This window comes from Cetorhinus maximus, chromosome 12 (genome assembly GCF_964194155.1).
Source record: "Cetorhinus maximus chromosome 12, sCetMax3.hap1.1, whole genome shotgun sequence".
Taxonomy (NCBI): Eukaryota; Metazoa; Chordata; class Chondrichthyes; order Lamniformes; family Cetorhinidae; genus Cetorhinus; species Cetorhinus maximus.
The window spans coordinates 14,497,485-14,512,318 of record NC_135890.1 but is presented as its reverse complement, the minus strand read 5'-3'; the positions used below and the strand labels follow the sequence as shown (position 1 = coordinate 14,512,318).

Below are 14,834 nucleotides of genomic sequence, written 5' to 3'. Positions count from 1 at the left end.
ACTGTGACTGTGCACATTCCATCTTCCTTAGCACTTGCACAGTACAGGGTTAATAACTGTTACAACCACCAGTAGTAACGCGTGTGGGCCACATATCCACCAGGGCCACTCGGCTCCAGATCTTATTATACTCTTGTTCCAAACATGAACAAAGGAGCTGAATTCCAGAGGGGAAGCGAGAGTGACTGCCTAATAAGGTAGCATTTGACCAAGTGGGGCATCAAGGCATCATTAGGGATCAGGGGAAAACTCTCCATTGGTTGGAGTTATACCTAACACAAAGGAAGATGGTTGTGGCTATCGGAGATCAATCATTTCGAGCCCCAGGACAGAGCAGCAGGCACTCCTCAGGGTAGTGTCCTAGGCCCAACCGTCTTCAGCCGCTTCGTCAATGACCTTCCTTCCATCATAAGGTCAGAAGTGGGGATTTTTGCTGATAATTGCACAGTATTCAGTATCCATTTGCAACTCCTCAGATACTGACGAAGTCTGTGCCTGCATGCAGCAATATCTGAACAGCATTCTGGCTTGGGCTGACAAGTGGCAAGTCACATTCATGCCACACAAGTGCCAGACAATGACCATCTCCAACAAGAGAGAATCTCACCATCTTCCCTTGACATTCAACGGCATTACCATTACTGAATCCCCCACGATCAACATCCTGGGGGTTACGATTGATCAGAAACTTAACTGGACCAGTCATATAAACACTGTGTTATAAGACTGGTAATATTGTGGCAAGTAACTCTCCTGATTCCCCAAAGACTGTCCACCATCCACAAGGCACAAAGAAGTGTGATGAAGTACTCCCCAGTTGTCTAGATTAGTGTGGCTTCAATAACACCTAAGAAGCTCAACGCCATCCAGGGCAAAGCAGCCCGCTTGATCGGCACCCCATCCACCACCTCCAACATTGGTACCCTCCGCCACTGGCACACTGTCAGTGTAATGTACTATTTACAGGATGTACTCCGCCAAAGCTTCACGAACAGGACCTCCCAAACCTGCGACCTGCAGCAGCTAGAATGGCGAGAGCAGCAGGAAACATAATTACCCCTCCCCTAAGCTGCAGACCATCCCGACCTGAGCTTATATCAACCATTCCGTCACCATCAAAGATCTGGAATTCCCTACCGAACAGCGCTGTGGGAGTGAGGACCTTCACCACATGGTTTGCCATGGCCCAAGAAGGAGGCCCACCACCATCTTCTCAGGGGTTAGTCGGGATGGCCTATAGTTGGCCTTACAAGTGACGCCCATAACCCAAGAATGAATTTAAGTAAACATCGCTGTGTTTTCCCCTCTTGTAATTTCTCCCTTAATACTCCATTTGTTTTGTGTCTCTTCAGGTTCTATATTGTGTGAATCCGGATAACGAGAACAGCCCTGAAATTTCCACCAAGACTCTGAACTGTGATACTATCACCCAGGTCAAGGAGAAGATTCTAGACGCTATCTTCAAGAACTTACCGTGCTCTCACAGACCAAAAGCTGCCGACATGGACTTGGGTAAGGATCGCCACTGAGGACAACAGCCTTCAACACCGCCCAGTGCCCTAGCGTGCGATTGGGTGACCGCGTTTGAGTGATGTTACTGTATTAGCTGCGGCTTCAGAACAAAGCTCACCAGGAGCTGAGTCAAGATTGTCCCAGATTCGTTTCGCACTTGACTTACTATTGTTACTATCACCCCACCACCCCCTTCTATGAAATAAAAGGACAGGTCACGGAGCTGATGGCAGGCAAGATAGCATTAAGTTTGCCACAGCTCTCTTACCTGTCTGACCCATCTATATCGGTTTTCCATGTTGGGATAATTAGGCATGGACTCTCCATGGAGCAGATTTTGTGGATAATTGGTCTTTTCTAGTGCCAGATTTCTTCATTTAAAAAAAAACTCAGTTTAACAATAAAAACCCAAGTGCTTCCCACAAGATCCAATTGCTTCAAGTCCATTTGAGCAGGAAAGTGTAGTGTCCTATCAGTGCTACACTGAAGTGTCAGCCAAGATACTGTGCTCCAGTCTCTGGAGTGGAGCTTGAAGCCTCTGACTGAGAGGCAAGAGGACAACCCACTGAGCCACAGCTGGCACCATTTTCTACATGTGCTCTTGGAAACCAAATTATCAGAGCAAGGATTGGAAAAAAAAAAAATATATATTATAAAACAACAGCCCAGTTAATAAAAACACTGCAACTTTCCAGTGGATATCTAAAGAACCCGGAAAACATTATGAGCTGGAAAGTTCACAAACTTCGTTAGACACTTGAAACATGCTTTTTAATTCGAAGTATCTTAACTCGGGAGCTGCAGAAGGGCTCAGCTGACAAGCACATTGCCTAGTGTGGAGGAGTACTGTACACCCCAGCTTTGATCCTTGCTCTGATCTGCCTTGACCAGTCTCAGTGCAGGTGACAGCCTCAGTGACCCTGGGGTAGGGAGGAGACAAAGTCAGCCGGACTTCCCACTCTTTTTGTGTGTTGGTGCTGGGCGGGGATGGATTGGGCCCAGCCCTTCCGTTCAAGCAACAGGGAGCGGTTGAGATGAACGGTAAAGATGCATTTAAAGGGAAACTAGACAAGCACATGAGGGGGGGAAGGAAATAATTGGTTAAGATAGTAGATTTAGACGAGGAAAGATGGGAGGAGACTCGAGTGGAGCGTAAACACCAGCATGGATTGGCTAGGCTGAATGGCCTGTTTCTGTGCTGTACATCCAAGGTAATCCAAAGTAAACAGCTTGCATTTACATCGGCTGTTCAACATAGTAAAATATTTCAACGTGCTTCACAGGGAACGTTACCCAAACGCATGGGCCTGAATCTTAGTTTGTCGGGTGCGGGCGGTCGGCAGGCCTGGAAGCAGACGCAAAATGCGCTCCTACCTGCGATGGGCCCCTGACCACGATTTTCACGCTGGCTGGCCAGTTAACGGCCAACCAGCGCGGAAGGCGCCCGGAGGGAGCGGGATAGAGGGTGGGCGCCGACGTCACCGCGGGCACGAGTGAGCAAGCGCTTCCACCGAGCTTCCCTGAAGGCAGACGGCCGCTTCAGGGAGCTGCAGCCCTCCAAATAAATAAAAGGAAGCACAAAAAATGCTCGCAAGACATGGCCACGCAGCACAATCAAGCATCTGAAAGCAGACCTCATTAAAAAAAAACGGCCCCCCCAGATATTTCTTTTCATTTTCAATCCTGACGGAGATTTCATCCCGCCCTTGGATGAGGGTTTCATCAAAAATGTAAACCCCGCCTGGCTGATTGGCCCGTCCGCCAACCATAAGGTTGGACGGGCCACAAAAAATCGCAAACGTTTGGACCATTAATGAGCTTAGTTGCCCCCTTAATTGTCGGCGGGCGTTTCTCTGACTCCTGCGCGTGCCTGAGCTGAATATTACGTGAGTGCATGATGACGTCAGGATGCTTGCCCCACGTCATCTTGTGCAATTTTACGTCCATACGGGTTTGGGCACGTGCCCCCCCCGTGGGACATAAAATTCTGGCCCTAGAGTGATATTCGGACAGGCAAACTGAAGCTCAGTCAAAGAGTTAGGTTTCAAGGAGTGTCTCAAAGGAGGAAAGTGAGGTAGAGATCAGCAGAGGTTCAGAGAGCGAATTCCAGAGCTCAAGACCAAGACAGTTGAAGGCCACAGCCACCAGTAGGTGAAGCGATTAAAACTGGGGATGCACATGAGGCCAGAGCTAGAGGAACACAGATACTTCGGGATGTTTTAAGGCCGGAAGAAGACTACATAGGTTGTGGCTGTGGTGGGATTTGAAAACAAAGTCGAAAACATAGTCAAATAGTTTGCCAGTTGTCAAGATCTGGACTGAATTATGAAGAATGGTCATTAGGGTGAGATACTGGGTAACTGTGGATCCACGGCACAGCTTAAGTTACTGCTGGCATGGTGGTGATGAGGAGGCAGGTGGTGAAGATGGACTAAGGGAGAAAACTGAGTTAAACCTCACACCGAGAAAAAGGACTATACCAGCTGCTGGTTTTGTCTAACCTGCATGCTAGTGGAAAGAAATAATACATCTTGGATGACCTCTAAAGGAAAACACAAGAAGGTTAACCTTCTGTTCAGAGTCGATGAAAGCATTTATAGGCAGCTTTTGAGCTGAAAGAGATTTCCTCCTTATCTTTGCGTAGTTGTGACTTCCTCCTCCATTGAATAAAGTGCTTGTTTTCTTTAGATAATGAAGTCCCATTGATCAGTGATGTGAGGCAGAATAGACTTGTGATTTCATTGACTTTTTCTCTCTCTCTCTTTTTAAAAAATTTTCTCTCTGCCCTTTCTGCTCCATCCCGGCAATTGTTAACTTTCACCCAACAGAGTGGCGACAGGGAAGGATGGCCAGGGTGATTCTGCAGGATGAGGATGTCACTACGAAGATAGAGAATGACTGGAAGAGGCTGAATACACTAGCGCATTATCAGGTGAGGTGGAGGGACATGGTTCTTCTAGATCAGCTGTCAATCACCTCTTTTGAGAGCGAAAGGGAAAGGAGAATTGGATCTGTCGGGCTAGTGGCCTGTCTGGTGCGAATTGCAGATTTCTTCCTCTGATAGAAACGTCCTTTCTTCATTAATGTGCAAATAATTTGGGAGATAAGCCATCAACTGCTAAATTAGGGATTTGACTTTGGACCACAATGGTGTTAAATTAAATGTCACAGTGTTGACTGTCAGCGTGGAGGTGGGAAGGGAAAACAGATTAGAAATTGATTGGATCGGAGATGAGATAATGAAGACAGGAGTTAATTCTTTCATTGGAGAGGGCAAGTTATCCTTGACAAATCCTGTCAAAATCTCCAAGGTTGTTAGCAGTCTGGCAGTACAGTGGATTCCTATATTGAAAATGATAGATTTTAGTTCTCTATCAATGATTTTAATGCTTGTCTCTCTCTCATTCTCTCTCTCTCTCTCTCTTTCTGTCTCTCTCTCTCTCTCTCTTTCTCTCTCTCTCTCTCTCTCTCTCTATGTATATATATTATGTGTGTAATTCTTTGTGTTGCAGCAGTTCGACAAATAAAGAACGAATAGCTTGATGGCCATGTTGACGTGGCTTTCAATCAGGATATAATCAATTTAAGTAAAGAGAAGTCACTTGAATTCCGGTGTAAAAGGTTGATATGAATGATGTTGACTTACTTCTGCCAGGAGTGAGTGTATTGACCGAGCAATGTGACATGGTGGCAGGCTGAAGTCCATGTTCATGGTGACACTCTCCATTTTATTTCACCGTTTGGATCGATACATTGATTGGTGCAGTGGGCTTATCATGCAGCCCCGGTACCCCGTTTTAAAATCAGACTCGACAAATGGGAGTCATATCTTTCACTTCAGTGCGTGAAGCACTTGGGCAATGCCAACCCAGTGCTAAAACGTTCCGTGATTTGGCAGACAGGTTGTGATTCAGATGATAGGTAAAGGCATGCTGCTGCAACAGAGGACATAGAGCTTCACTTTCCATTTAGTCTGTGGAATGCTTAACATGAAAGTTCTTTGTGAAAACACTGGATGTCAAAAGTAGAACAGTAACATTCTCCAAAAGTCACGCCCTCGCCTTAATGAGTACAAATGATGAGATAAAAATGTGATCCAACCATTGAGCCAAAAGCAAGGTCATGGAAACATCATCACCTCCAAGTTTCACTTCAAACCACACACCATCCCAACTTTGGTATATTCCTTCATCACCATTGGGTTAAAATCCTGGAGATCTCTAACTCACACTGTCAGCACAAGAACTGTAATGTTTCAGGAGGAGGCACCACCATCTTCTCAGGATAACCAGGAATAGGCAATAATAATTATTATGAGAACAAATGAAAAAGGTGTAAAGTTGCCTCTTTCCATTGGGCCTATGGTCCATGTTGCCCTGTGAACAATCTGACAGAAAACCATTCGAAAAGGAAACCAGAGCTGGTGCCGTGTTACAACAATTAAATTTAACTATTAAATGACCTGTAGGAACTTATTAAAATCCTCCCTTTTGCAGGACTCAACAGGGATTAAAAATGGATCCAGAGCATGATTCCAATTTAGGTCCTGTGTCTAGGGAGAAGGAAGTGGAGGGAGGACCTCAATGAGGTGAATAAAATACTCAATATTAGTGATGCAGAAAACCCAGAAAGTTATTTCCAAGTGTCATGTCAGAGGGTGGAGATTTAAATTAGAAGAAAGTAAATTTAAAGCAGCCATTAGGAAGAGCTTCTTGACTCAATGATAAATGTTAGGAACAATCTTCGAGGCAGGTCATAGAATCAAAGAGGGGGCTGAAGATGCTGTTTGATGTGAGGCTGGGAGTTGGGGTAGCCATAACACACTAGAGTTTTGGATCACTTTATCCTGCCCTTGACTGTTCCCAGGTGTTCCTGTGAATGAGACCTGAGACCAAGCCAGTTCACTCCAGGCCTCAGGTATCCTGACAGGCAGCTTTCTATCTTACAGCCTTAGTAATCGGGGTAAAGTTCATATTTGAGGGGCAGATTGAATGTGAGCCGGCCAGCCATTGGCTTATCAATGATCAGAAATGTTATTTTGTTACAATTGCTTTGTGCTCATCAAGGAAATAAAAGTTCTTATTTTGGGAATGTGTTTATGTGGTGTTATTGAAGGCACTTTATTCTGTCTGAGGCCAAAATTTTGCTAGACGGCTATGTGGTGGCGAGCATTAATATTCAGGGTGATTTACCATGTGGTTATATAATAATGTCCAGACATAAAGATGAATGACACAATCACTGCAAGCTTATCGAGTGACAATCAGTCTTTCACTGGGAAATGGTATGATAGATATTATACTAGCTGGTCTCTTCTGACATAGCTCATGATTGATTTGGAGAACTTGCGGCTCTATGACAATAGGGGTCTTACAATAGTCACTAATAAATACAGTAAAGAATTCAGAAGGAACCTCTTTAACCAGAGTGTGGTCAGAATGTGCAACTCACTGCCGCAAGGAGTAGCTGAGGTGAATAGCGTAGATGCATTTAAGGGGGAGCTAGATGAGCACACACAGGGGAAAGTAATGGAAGGAAATTAGGGTAGGGTTAGATGAAGAGGGGTGAATGGAGGCTTGTGGAAAAATCGGCACAGACCAGTTGGGTCAAATAGCCTGTTTCTGTAAATTCTACATCAAAGTGTGATATGAGAAGCATTGTAGGAAATAACTATGACCCAGGCAGTGCACAGTATATGCAAGACTTTCAGTGTAATCCTAGCAAACCTTCCATGGTCTTTATTGATGGTTATCGTTTTAGCGATGTTTAATGTAATGAGCCAAAATGGCAGGAGGAACTGAGCAATCTATGCCAGAGCACCACCAGTGGCTGGAGGAGTGAATAGCAATAACAAGTAATAGAAGTATTCATTACCTTGAACACTTGAGGAGTTGCATTACCAATGCCACAAAAACATAACTTAATTATGGCAACAGACAATATATGTATTATATACACCTGTGTGTGTGTGTGTGTGTGGAGAGAGAGGAAGATAGTCTTTTCAGGAAGCCAAGTCAGAGCCAATGGTATGAGGCATACGTTCTTGTTGTCTCTGGTTGCCTCCTGTTGTTATGCCAACTAATGTTAAGACAGAACAAACTGCTCAAAGCCTCCTGAATCCTCAACAGTAATCCTTTCTTGAATATCCAGTCCTATCTGTACAAACTATGCGAATCCCTTGATTTGGCCACTGACTGGTAATCACTCCCAGATATGAATTATTTTCTGTGTTAATTTAAAAAAAAAACTAAGTCTTCAAGTTGCTTAATGAATTTTCCATGTTTTTCGTGTCTCTCCAAAAAAACCCAATTCTCTATCAGGTGACAGATGGCTCTGTGGTTGCCCTGGTGCCCAAACAAACAACTGCGTACAATGCTGCCAATAACTCGACTGTTTCTCGAACCTCAGCCAGTAAATACGGTGAGTTCTATTCCCCACTCTTTCTCATTCACAGGACTCTCTGAAAGGTCCCTTGCACTCCCACCATTTTCCTCTGCAATTTCATTCCATCCTTCTGTTTGCTGGTGTGGCACGTTGAAGCGGTATTCTGAGAGGATTTGGTGCCATGGTAATTCTGGAGCTGGGACAGCGGAAGTAGGCAGTAGAATGCTGATTAACGCATATAATTACACAGCATTCACAGCCCAGAAACAGGCCATTCTTTCCAACTGGTCCACATGCCAGTGTTTATGTGCTACATAAACTTCCTCCCACTCTTCACCTCACCCTATCAGCACAAACTCCTTTCTCTCTCATATACTTATCAAGCTGCCCCTTAAATGCTTTTTCACTTTCTCTCTGATATTTATTGTCTTTCCTGGAGATACACTGACTGTTGCTGAAGTAACGGTTCTATAGGCACAGGTAACCTTCCAATACCTTGCTCAAGTGTCCATGTCTGAACCTAGTGACTGTCAGCAGGAGATTTGATTATGAGAGTTTGATAGCTGTGCCCCATTCTGCTCCAGTTATAACTCTTTTCGAGTCAAAACAATAAACTAAATCTGCTCCAGTTATATGTGCACCCAAGTGAAATTTGCAGCAGGAGTAACTAATTAGTAATGTAAAGACACTGGACAGTGATCAGGAGCAGGATTCCCAGACAGTGATCAGAAGCACAGTGATCAGGAGCAGGATTCCTGGACAGTGATCAGGATCAGAAAACTGGACAGTGATCAGGATCAGGAAACTGGACAGTGATCAGGATCAGGAAACTGGACAGTGATCAGGATCAGGAAACTGGACAGCGATCAGAAGCAGGAAACTGGACAGTGATCAGGAGTCCAAATAGTGATCAGGAGCAGAATTCCCAGACAATGATTGGGAGCAGGAGTTTGGACTGGGATCAGGAGCATGCGCCCTGGATAGTGATCAGGATCAGGAGTCCTGCATAGGGATCAGGAATGGGGTTCAAATAGAGATCAGGAGCAGGATTCCTGGACTATGATCAGGATCAGGAGTTCTAGATAGTAATCAGGAGTGATTGGATTAAGCTCACCTTTCATAGGACAAGGGTGAGGCGCCCATTAGTGCTGCCCTGCCACTGACATTACTGAAGTTGACTTATTCGGCACAGAGCTGGATTAAACTTGGGAGATTCATGGTCCTGGTGGTTTGGTCCATCCACTGTGTGTAGGCCCTAAAGAAAATTGTCCTCCTCTGTCCTTCTGCACCCATTGTGATCAGTTATCCTTACTCAGAAAGAGCTCGAAGCTTTTAAAGACCTCAAACTTCCAGAGATCATGAAAGGCATTACCTAAATGCAAGTCTGTCTGTCTTTCTTTCCTACAGAAACCATGATCCGGTACACGGGCAGTCCTGACAGCCTGCGCTCGCGCACTCCAATGATCACTCCTGACCTGGAGACTGGAGTCAAGGTCTGGCACCTGGTCAAGAACCATGAACACGGAGACCAAAAGGAGGGTGACCGGGGCAGCAAGATGGTGTCGGAAATCTACCTGACCCGACTACTTGCTACAAAGGTAAGGATGAGAAAGTTGGGGAGTGGTGTGAATCAGATCCCCTGATCCATGCTTCTTGCTGTGAGCCTCACCGCACAAAATATTCCCGTTCTAGTTAGGAGGCTCTTGCTGGAAAACCGCACCTTGGGCGACTGTTAGAGGACAATAAGGCCGCTTACAAATCCCTGACTTTAATTGCTCCACCATTGCTGGGGGGCATGCCTTCTAGGCCCTAAGCTGTGGAATTCCCTCCCTAAACCTCTCCACCTCTTTACCTCTTACTCCTCCTTCAGATGCTCCATAAAACCTATCTCTTTTCGTGGCTTGGTGTCACGTTTTGTCCGATTGCGCTCCTGTGAAGTACCTTGAGACACTGAAGGCTTTATATAAATACAAGTTTTTTCAAAAATCCGTTCATGGGATGTTGGTGTCGCTGGCTAGGCCAGCACTTATTGGCCAGCCCTAATTGCCCTTGTTCAGAGGGCATTTTTAAGAGTCAACCACATTGGGTCTGGAGGCCAGACAAGGTGGGGACAGCAGATTTCCTTCCCTAAAGGGCATTAGTGAACCAGGTGGGTATTTAACAACAATCGGCAATGGTTTCATGGTCATCATTAGACTTTTAATTCCAGGTATTTATTGAATTCAAATTCCACCATCTGATGTGGATTACCCTAGGTCCCTGGATTACCAGTTGAGTGACAATACCACTGCACCACCACCTCCCCGAGTTTTGATTTTAGAAGATCTAACTCTCAGCAGAGAAGCCTGACTGACCTGGCAGCCGGTATTGAAAAAGCACAAGTGTACGCCCTGTGATTTTCTGTCCATTAAAGCCTAATTGTGAATTCCTGAGTTGCCGTTAAGTGAAACATTCCCAGTAGAAGCAAAGTTTCAAAAAGTAATCCCAATTTATAAGCAACCTGTCTCTTGGATAAGGATTCCCAGCAAAAGCTTTTGAATCTGAATTGGATTCGTTTATTCAACAAAAGAACTGGAAAATGGCCTTGTTAGGATTGTTGTTAATTGAGTTAGATGCAGACTGAGATGTTTGAGTCTTTCACAGAGCACCACAGCCCCACGGGAACATGGAGACCAGCTGGAGGAGTGGAGTGGTGGGGAGGAATGAGCATTTTCTGGAGAGGTCAATATTAATGTGGAATTTCCTGGGAGAATAAAGGGCAGATCTGCAAGTCCGCAGCATCTCTTTCAGAAGCGCCTCGATGCTCCTCACGAGGTTTTGGAGTGCGGTCACTGTTATGCAGACAAACACCTTTGTGGAGTGTTCTCAGTTCCCGGTCATTCTTTAATCTAGCCTTTCCATGAGATATCCCTGGGTTTTGTGGGCCACCCTGTGTTGTAGGCCCAATAGGATCCAATTTAACATTGAACAGACTCATTTCTCACCCAGCTTTCAACCCATCAGTATGGGTTGCAGTGATATTCAGGTGGCACAGGTGACAGGGCAGTGGGCCAACCCACTGCATAATCCACTACTTTAATAGTAAGCTTTATTAGGCAAGGCTGTGAAGGAACCACTGTGGAATTGGACATGAGTGTTGGCAAAAACTAGAACTTCCAGCTCTGACTCTTATAAGATAGCTTCCCTGTGTCTGATGATTCAGGTAGCATGGCTATTAACGAAAGGAAAATAATTTATCTGTATAATTCAAAAGTCAGCATCCCTCTGCAATCCTTCTTCTCCTCCTTTCCTTCCCTTTCTCTGTGAACTCGTTGGTCCATGCTTTGCAACAACCAATCAGATGCAGGATTTAGTAGCCATTCAATGTGGCGTCTTGCTTCCTGACTGATGCTCATCTCCTGCCATCTCAGCCCAACCTCTGGTGCCAGCCACAGATCTTCTCTAGATCTACCCGCCTTCAGTCTTACCTCCCCCATTCCCACCCACCCCCCCCTCCCCCTCCACCACCCACCCCACCATCAGCCCAACCCCTGCTCCATCCAGCATCCTGTTTGCATTCCCTCCATTTCACCTCTAAGTCTGGTCCTGGTTCCCACCCTCTCAGCCATGGTCCTTTCCATTTCAATCCCAACCCCAAGTCCTGGTCTCGCCAGTTTTAGATTTGACTGCACCTTCACAACTGACAGTGTCCCTGGCTCGGGACCTCATCACATCATCCATTGCCCCCTGACAGCAGCCTCAGATTCTGTTCCTGCTTAGGTTCTTGTCAGCCCTGGGGAGGTAAAGTTGGACTGTGATGATCTGCTCCCTCTCAGACTACCCTGTGTCCAGGCCTCTCCTCTCCCCCCACACATCCCAGACACAATTACTACAGTCCAGCCCTGTCATCTCTCCTTTCATCCTGTGCATCCATCCATCCATCCTCCCCTTATGAGGTAACCCCATCCATCCCACTTACAGTCTCCAACAAACCTTGTTTACCACAGAGAGAGAGAGAGAGGAGATAGGCAGAATATATTGGAAACAAACAGAACGACAGAGCGAGAAAAACCATTACAAGGGGAAATAAATGGTTACAATTAAATCCAGTTTTTACAAAATTAATGCGGGGATTGATAGAGAACATCTATTTGTCTGGTTGGGTAGGAAGTGAGGAGTCGTCGTCTATTTAACCTGTCACAGAAAGACAAGCTTTTCCTTTTAAATTGAAAACTGAATCAATATTTGAACGAGGGAGAGCACAAGGTTAGGGAGGGAGAGCAGGGCAGTGGGATTAGTTTTGGATCGCTCCAACAAAGAGCCAGCATGGGCACGATGGGCTGAATGTACTCCAAACCTCCGCAGCTCTAGGTACAGAAACAAATGTTCTTCCCCCTTTGTCTGTGGGCAATGTCATAGAGATCTGGCAGCAAAATCCTAAGATTAATTCCTTTCCTGTAACCTCCATCCAGCAAAAAGGGAATCTGGGAATTATATCTCTAAACAGGCATCTTCCAAAGCAAATCAAAACTACTTCTGCTGCCACATTTTAAAAGCTGCTCCTTAAACAGGTGCCAGACAGGGCACCTGATAAACTATTCCGAGCCGTACATGAACAATTTTTTTTTTTATTGGGTGAGTGGGTGGTGTCGGATGCACATTCTTCTTCTCAAAGAGAGAGCCAGGTGCGTTAAGTACCTCATGCTAAACGAGGCGTTACAATTTGAACCGGGGAGCAGGAGACCTGCCCAGTTGATTTCTGTGACGCTCAATCTATTTTACTTGCAAGTTAATGAAGAAGTGACGGCTCCTTCTGTTCACCATTTGCGACAAAATTCGAAAGGCACGGGCACGAGCAATGCACAGAGGGAATCTTCCCCTTCCAATAGGAATCTCTGCGGAATCTCTACTGGAGACTCGACTCAGCACTAGAGGAGACATGAGACTCCTAACCCAACACCCACCCACCACCGCCCCCTCCACCCCAGCCCCTGGCAGTTGGCTGAGTACTAGGCCCCTGGTTCGCCGCTGTCCGTTGCATGAGGGGGAAGGGCAGCCATCTGCCATGTGCGTTGCCGCGAGGAAGGGAGTCCACTCCAGGCGACTGCAGTCTACCTGCTGGTGCAATTGGCCAAGAATGGGCAATGGGCTCCCTGCTGGCTCTCGGGGTGAGTCGAGAGGTAATTGGTTTATTGAAAAATCGTCACGGGGGCGGGTTCCAAATTGTGCTGACGCTACAAATAAGACAAGCACTCATAATTCAGAACATACTTATTAGACAGTAATTCAAATAAAAATGAAGTATAAAATAATTTCACAATTATGAACATTTCAATATACAAGTAATGACAATACTTTGCAGAATGCAGATCTCCTTAATTTACAGAATGGATGAGACATGACCCCAAGAAAGCATGACATTTTCTCCTGAAATGCAGACTCCGCCATGGTATTGAATTTCATGCTGAAATATAGGCCTAGAACTTCCGATCTCAGCGGGTAGGGGTTGTACCCGGGAGTTACCCCAGAAGATGCGCTGGGGGAACCCCCAGGGAGTCCCCACACAAGGATTGCACGGGAATTGCCTGGGAAGTTCAAACTTCTGGTGGGAAATTACCCTGCACCTGGAATCCTCTGAAACGCCGATTTAAATCGGAGACTTTGGATGGTTCCGACTCTCCCAACCATCCTCCTCACCCCACTATTACCCTCCGACCACCAGAACTGTTTTTGTTTATTCATTAATGGGATGTGGGCATCGCTGGCTGGGCCAGCACCTATTACCCATCCCTAATTGCCCTTGAGAAGGTGGTGGTGAGCAGCCTTCTTGAACCGCTGCAGTCCATGTGGTGTAGGTGCACCCACAGTGCTGTTAGGAAGGGAGTTCCAGGATTTTGACCCAGCGACAGTGAAGGAACGGCAATATATTTCCAAGTCAGGATGGTGAGTGACTTGGAGGGGGAACTTCCAGGTGGTGGTGTTCCCATGGATCCGCTGCCCTTGTTCTTCAGGATGGTAGTGGTCGTGGGTTTGGAAGGTGCTGCCAAAGGAGCCCTGGAGCTAGTGCTGTAACAGGGAGCGTTGCTTCACTTTCCCCCGGACTGCTGCCCTGAAGGAGTCTGGAACTGCTGCGCTGCACATTTCACACCAGGCCAAATCGGAATTCCGGGCAAGAAATGTGCAGCTCTAGACTAAGGTAAGCAAAAAGGAGCAGAGTGGCAATCTGACTGTGATTGTTACTCCACAGATGTTCCGGCTAACAGTATCACAGACATAGGCCAACCTCATAGCACCTCCACATTGCTTTTCATTATATGTGAGTCCAGACAATGAATGTCTACAGACTATTCTTTCATAGGATGATCACAGCTGATATAGGCACACACATCACTCATACACTCACATTCACACTGACACCCACAAACTCTCACTCGCTCATGCACACAATCCTCCTAACATACACATAGTCTCACACTCATACACTCACACTGACATATACACATTTACACCCACAGGCTAACATGCAAACACTCACACAAGTACACGCACACACACACACACACACACACACACACACAAAGAAATTGGTTGAATAAGGGTTCAAGTAGGTAGAACAGATTTGTATTGGAAAAAGACTCGGGGCAGAATCATCCCAGATTTGGACTAAGTGCAGTAGTGGGCAGGAAAATGATGCTTTACCCACTGTATCATCCCAAACCCGCCGCATTAATTATGTTTTCCCTGGATCCACGCCATTTCGATGGCGGGTGGGCTCCGATTTGCCCTGCCACGCCATCACCTCGCCGCTTCATCATGCCAGGCACCACATTTAAAGTACAGCCACACTCAGTGCTTCCCACCCAGGACTGCAGCAAAGATGACTTGGCCCCAAAAGGCAAGGAAACTGCAGCCCTCGAGTGCCTTTTGGACACCATGGAGGTCCGCTGTGATGTCCTCTA

The 14,834-nt window shown here is 46.1% G+C and overlaps 1 protein-coding gene across 4 annotated transcripts in view; it reads left to right on the top strand.

Annotated features, from left to right (window-relative positions):
• plxna4 (plexin A4) overlaps positions 1 to 14,834 on the top strand; it is a 675,025-nt gene that overhangs the window by 630,967 nt on the left and 29,224 nt on the right. For all 4 annotated transcript variants that reach the window (XM_078553048.1, XM_078553047.1, XM_078553046.1 and 1 more), the window contains exons 25-28: positions 1,353 to 1,512; positions 4,341 to 4,444; positions 7,833 to 7,932; positions 9,304 to 9,494. In XM_078553048.1, coding sequence (XP_078409174.1) covers positions 1,353 to 1,512; positions 4,341 to 4,444; positions 7,833 to 7,932; positions 9,304 to 9,494 — 555 coding nt within the window. The remainder of the gene's footprint in view (positions 1 to 1,352; positions 1,513 to 4,340; positions 4,445 to 7,832; positions 7,933 to 9,303; positions 9,495 to 14,834) is intronic.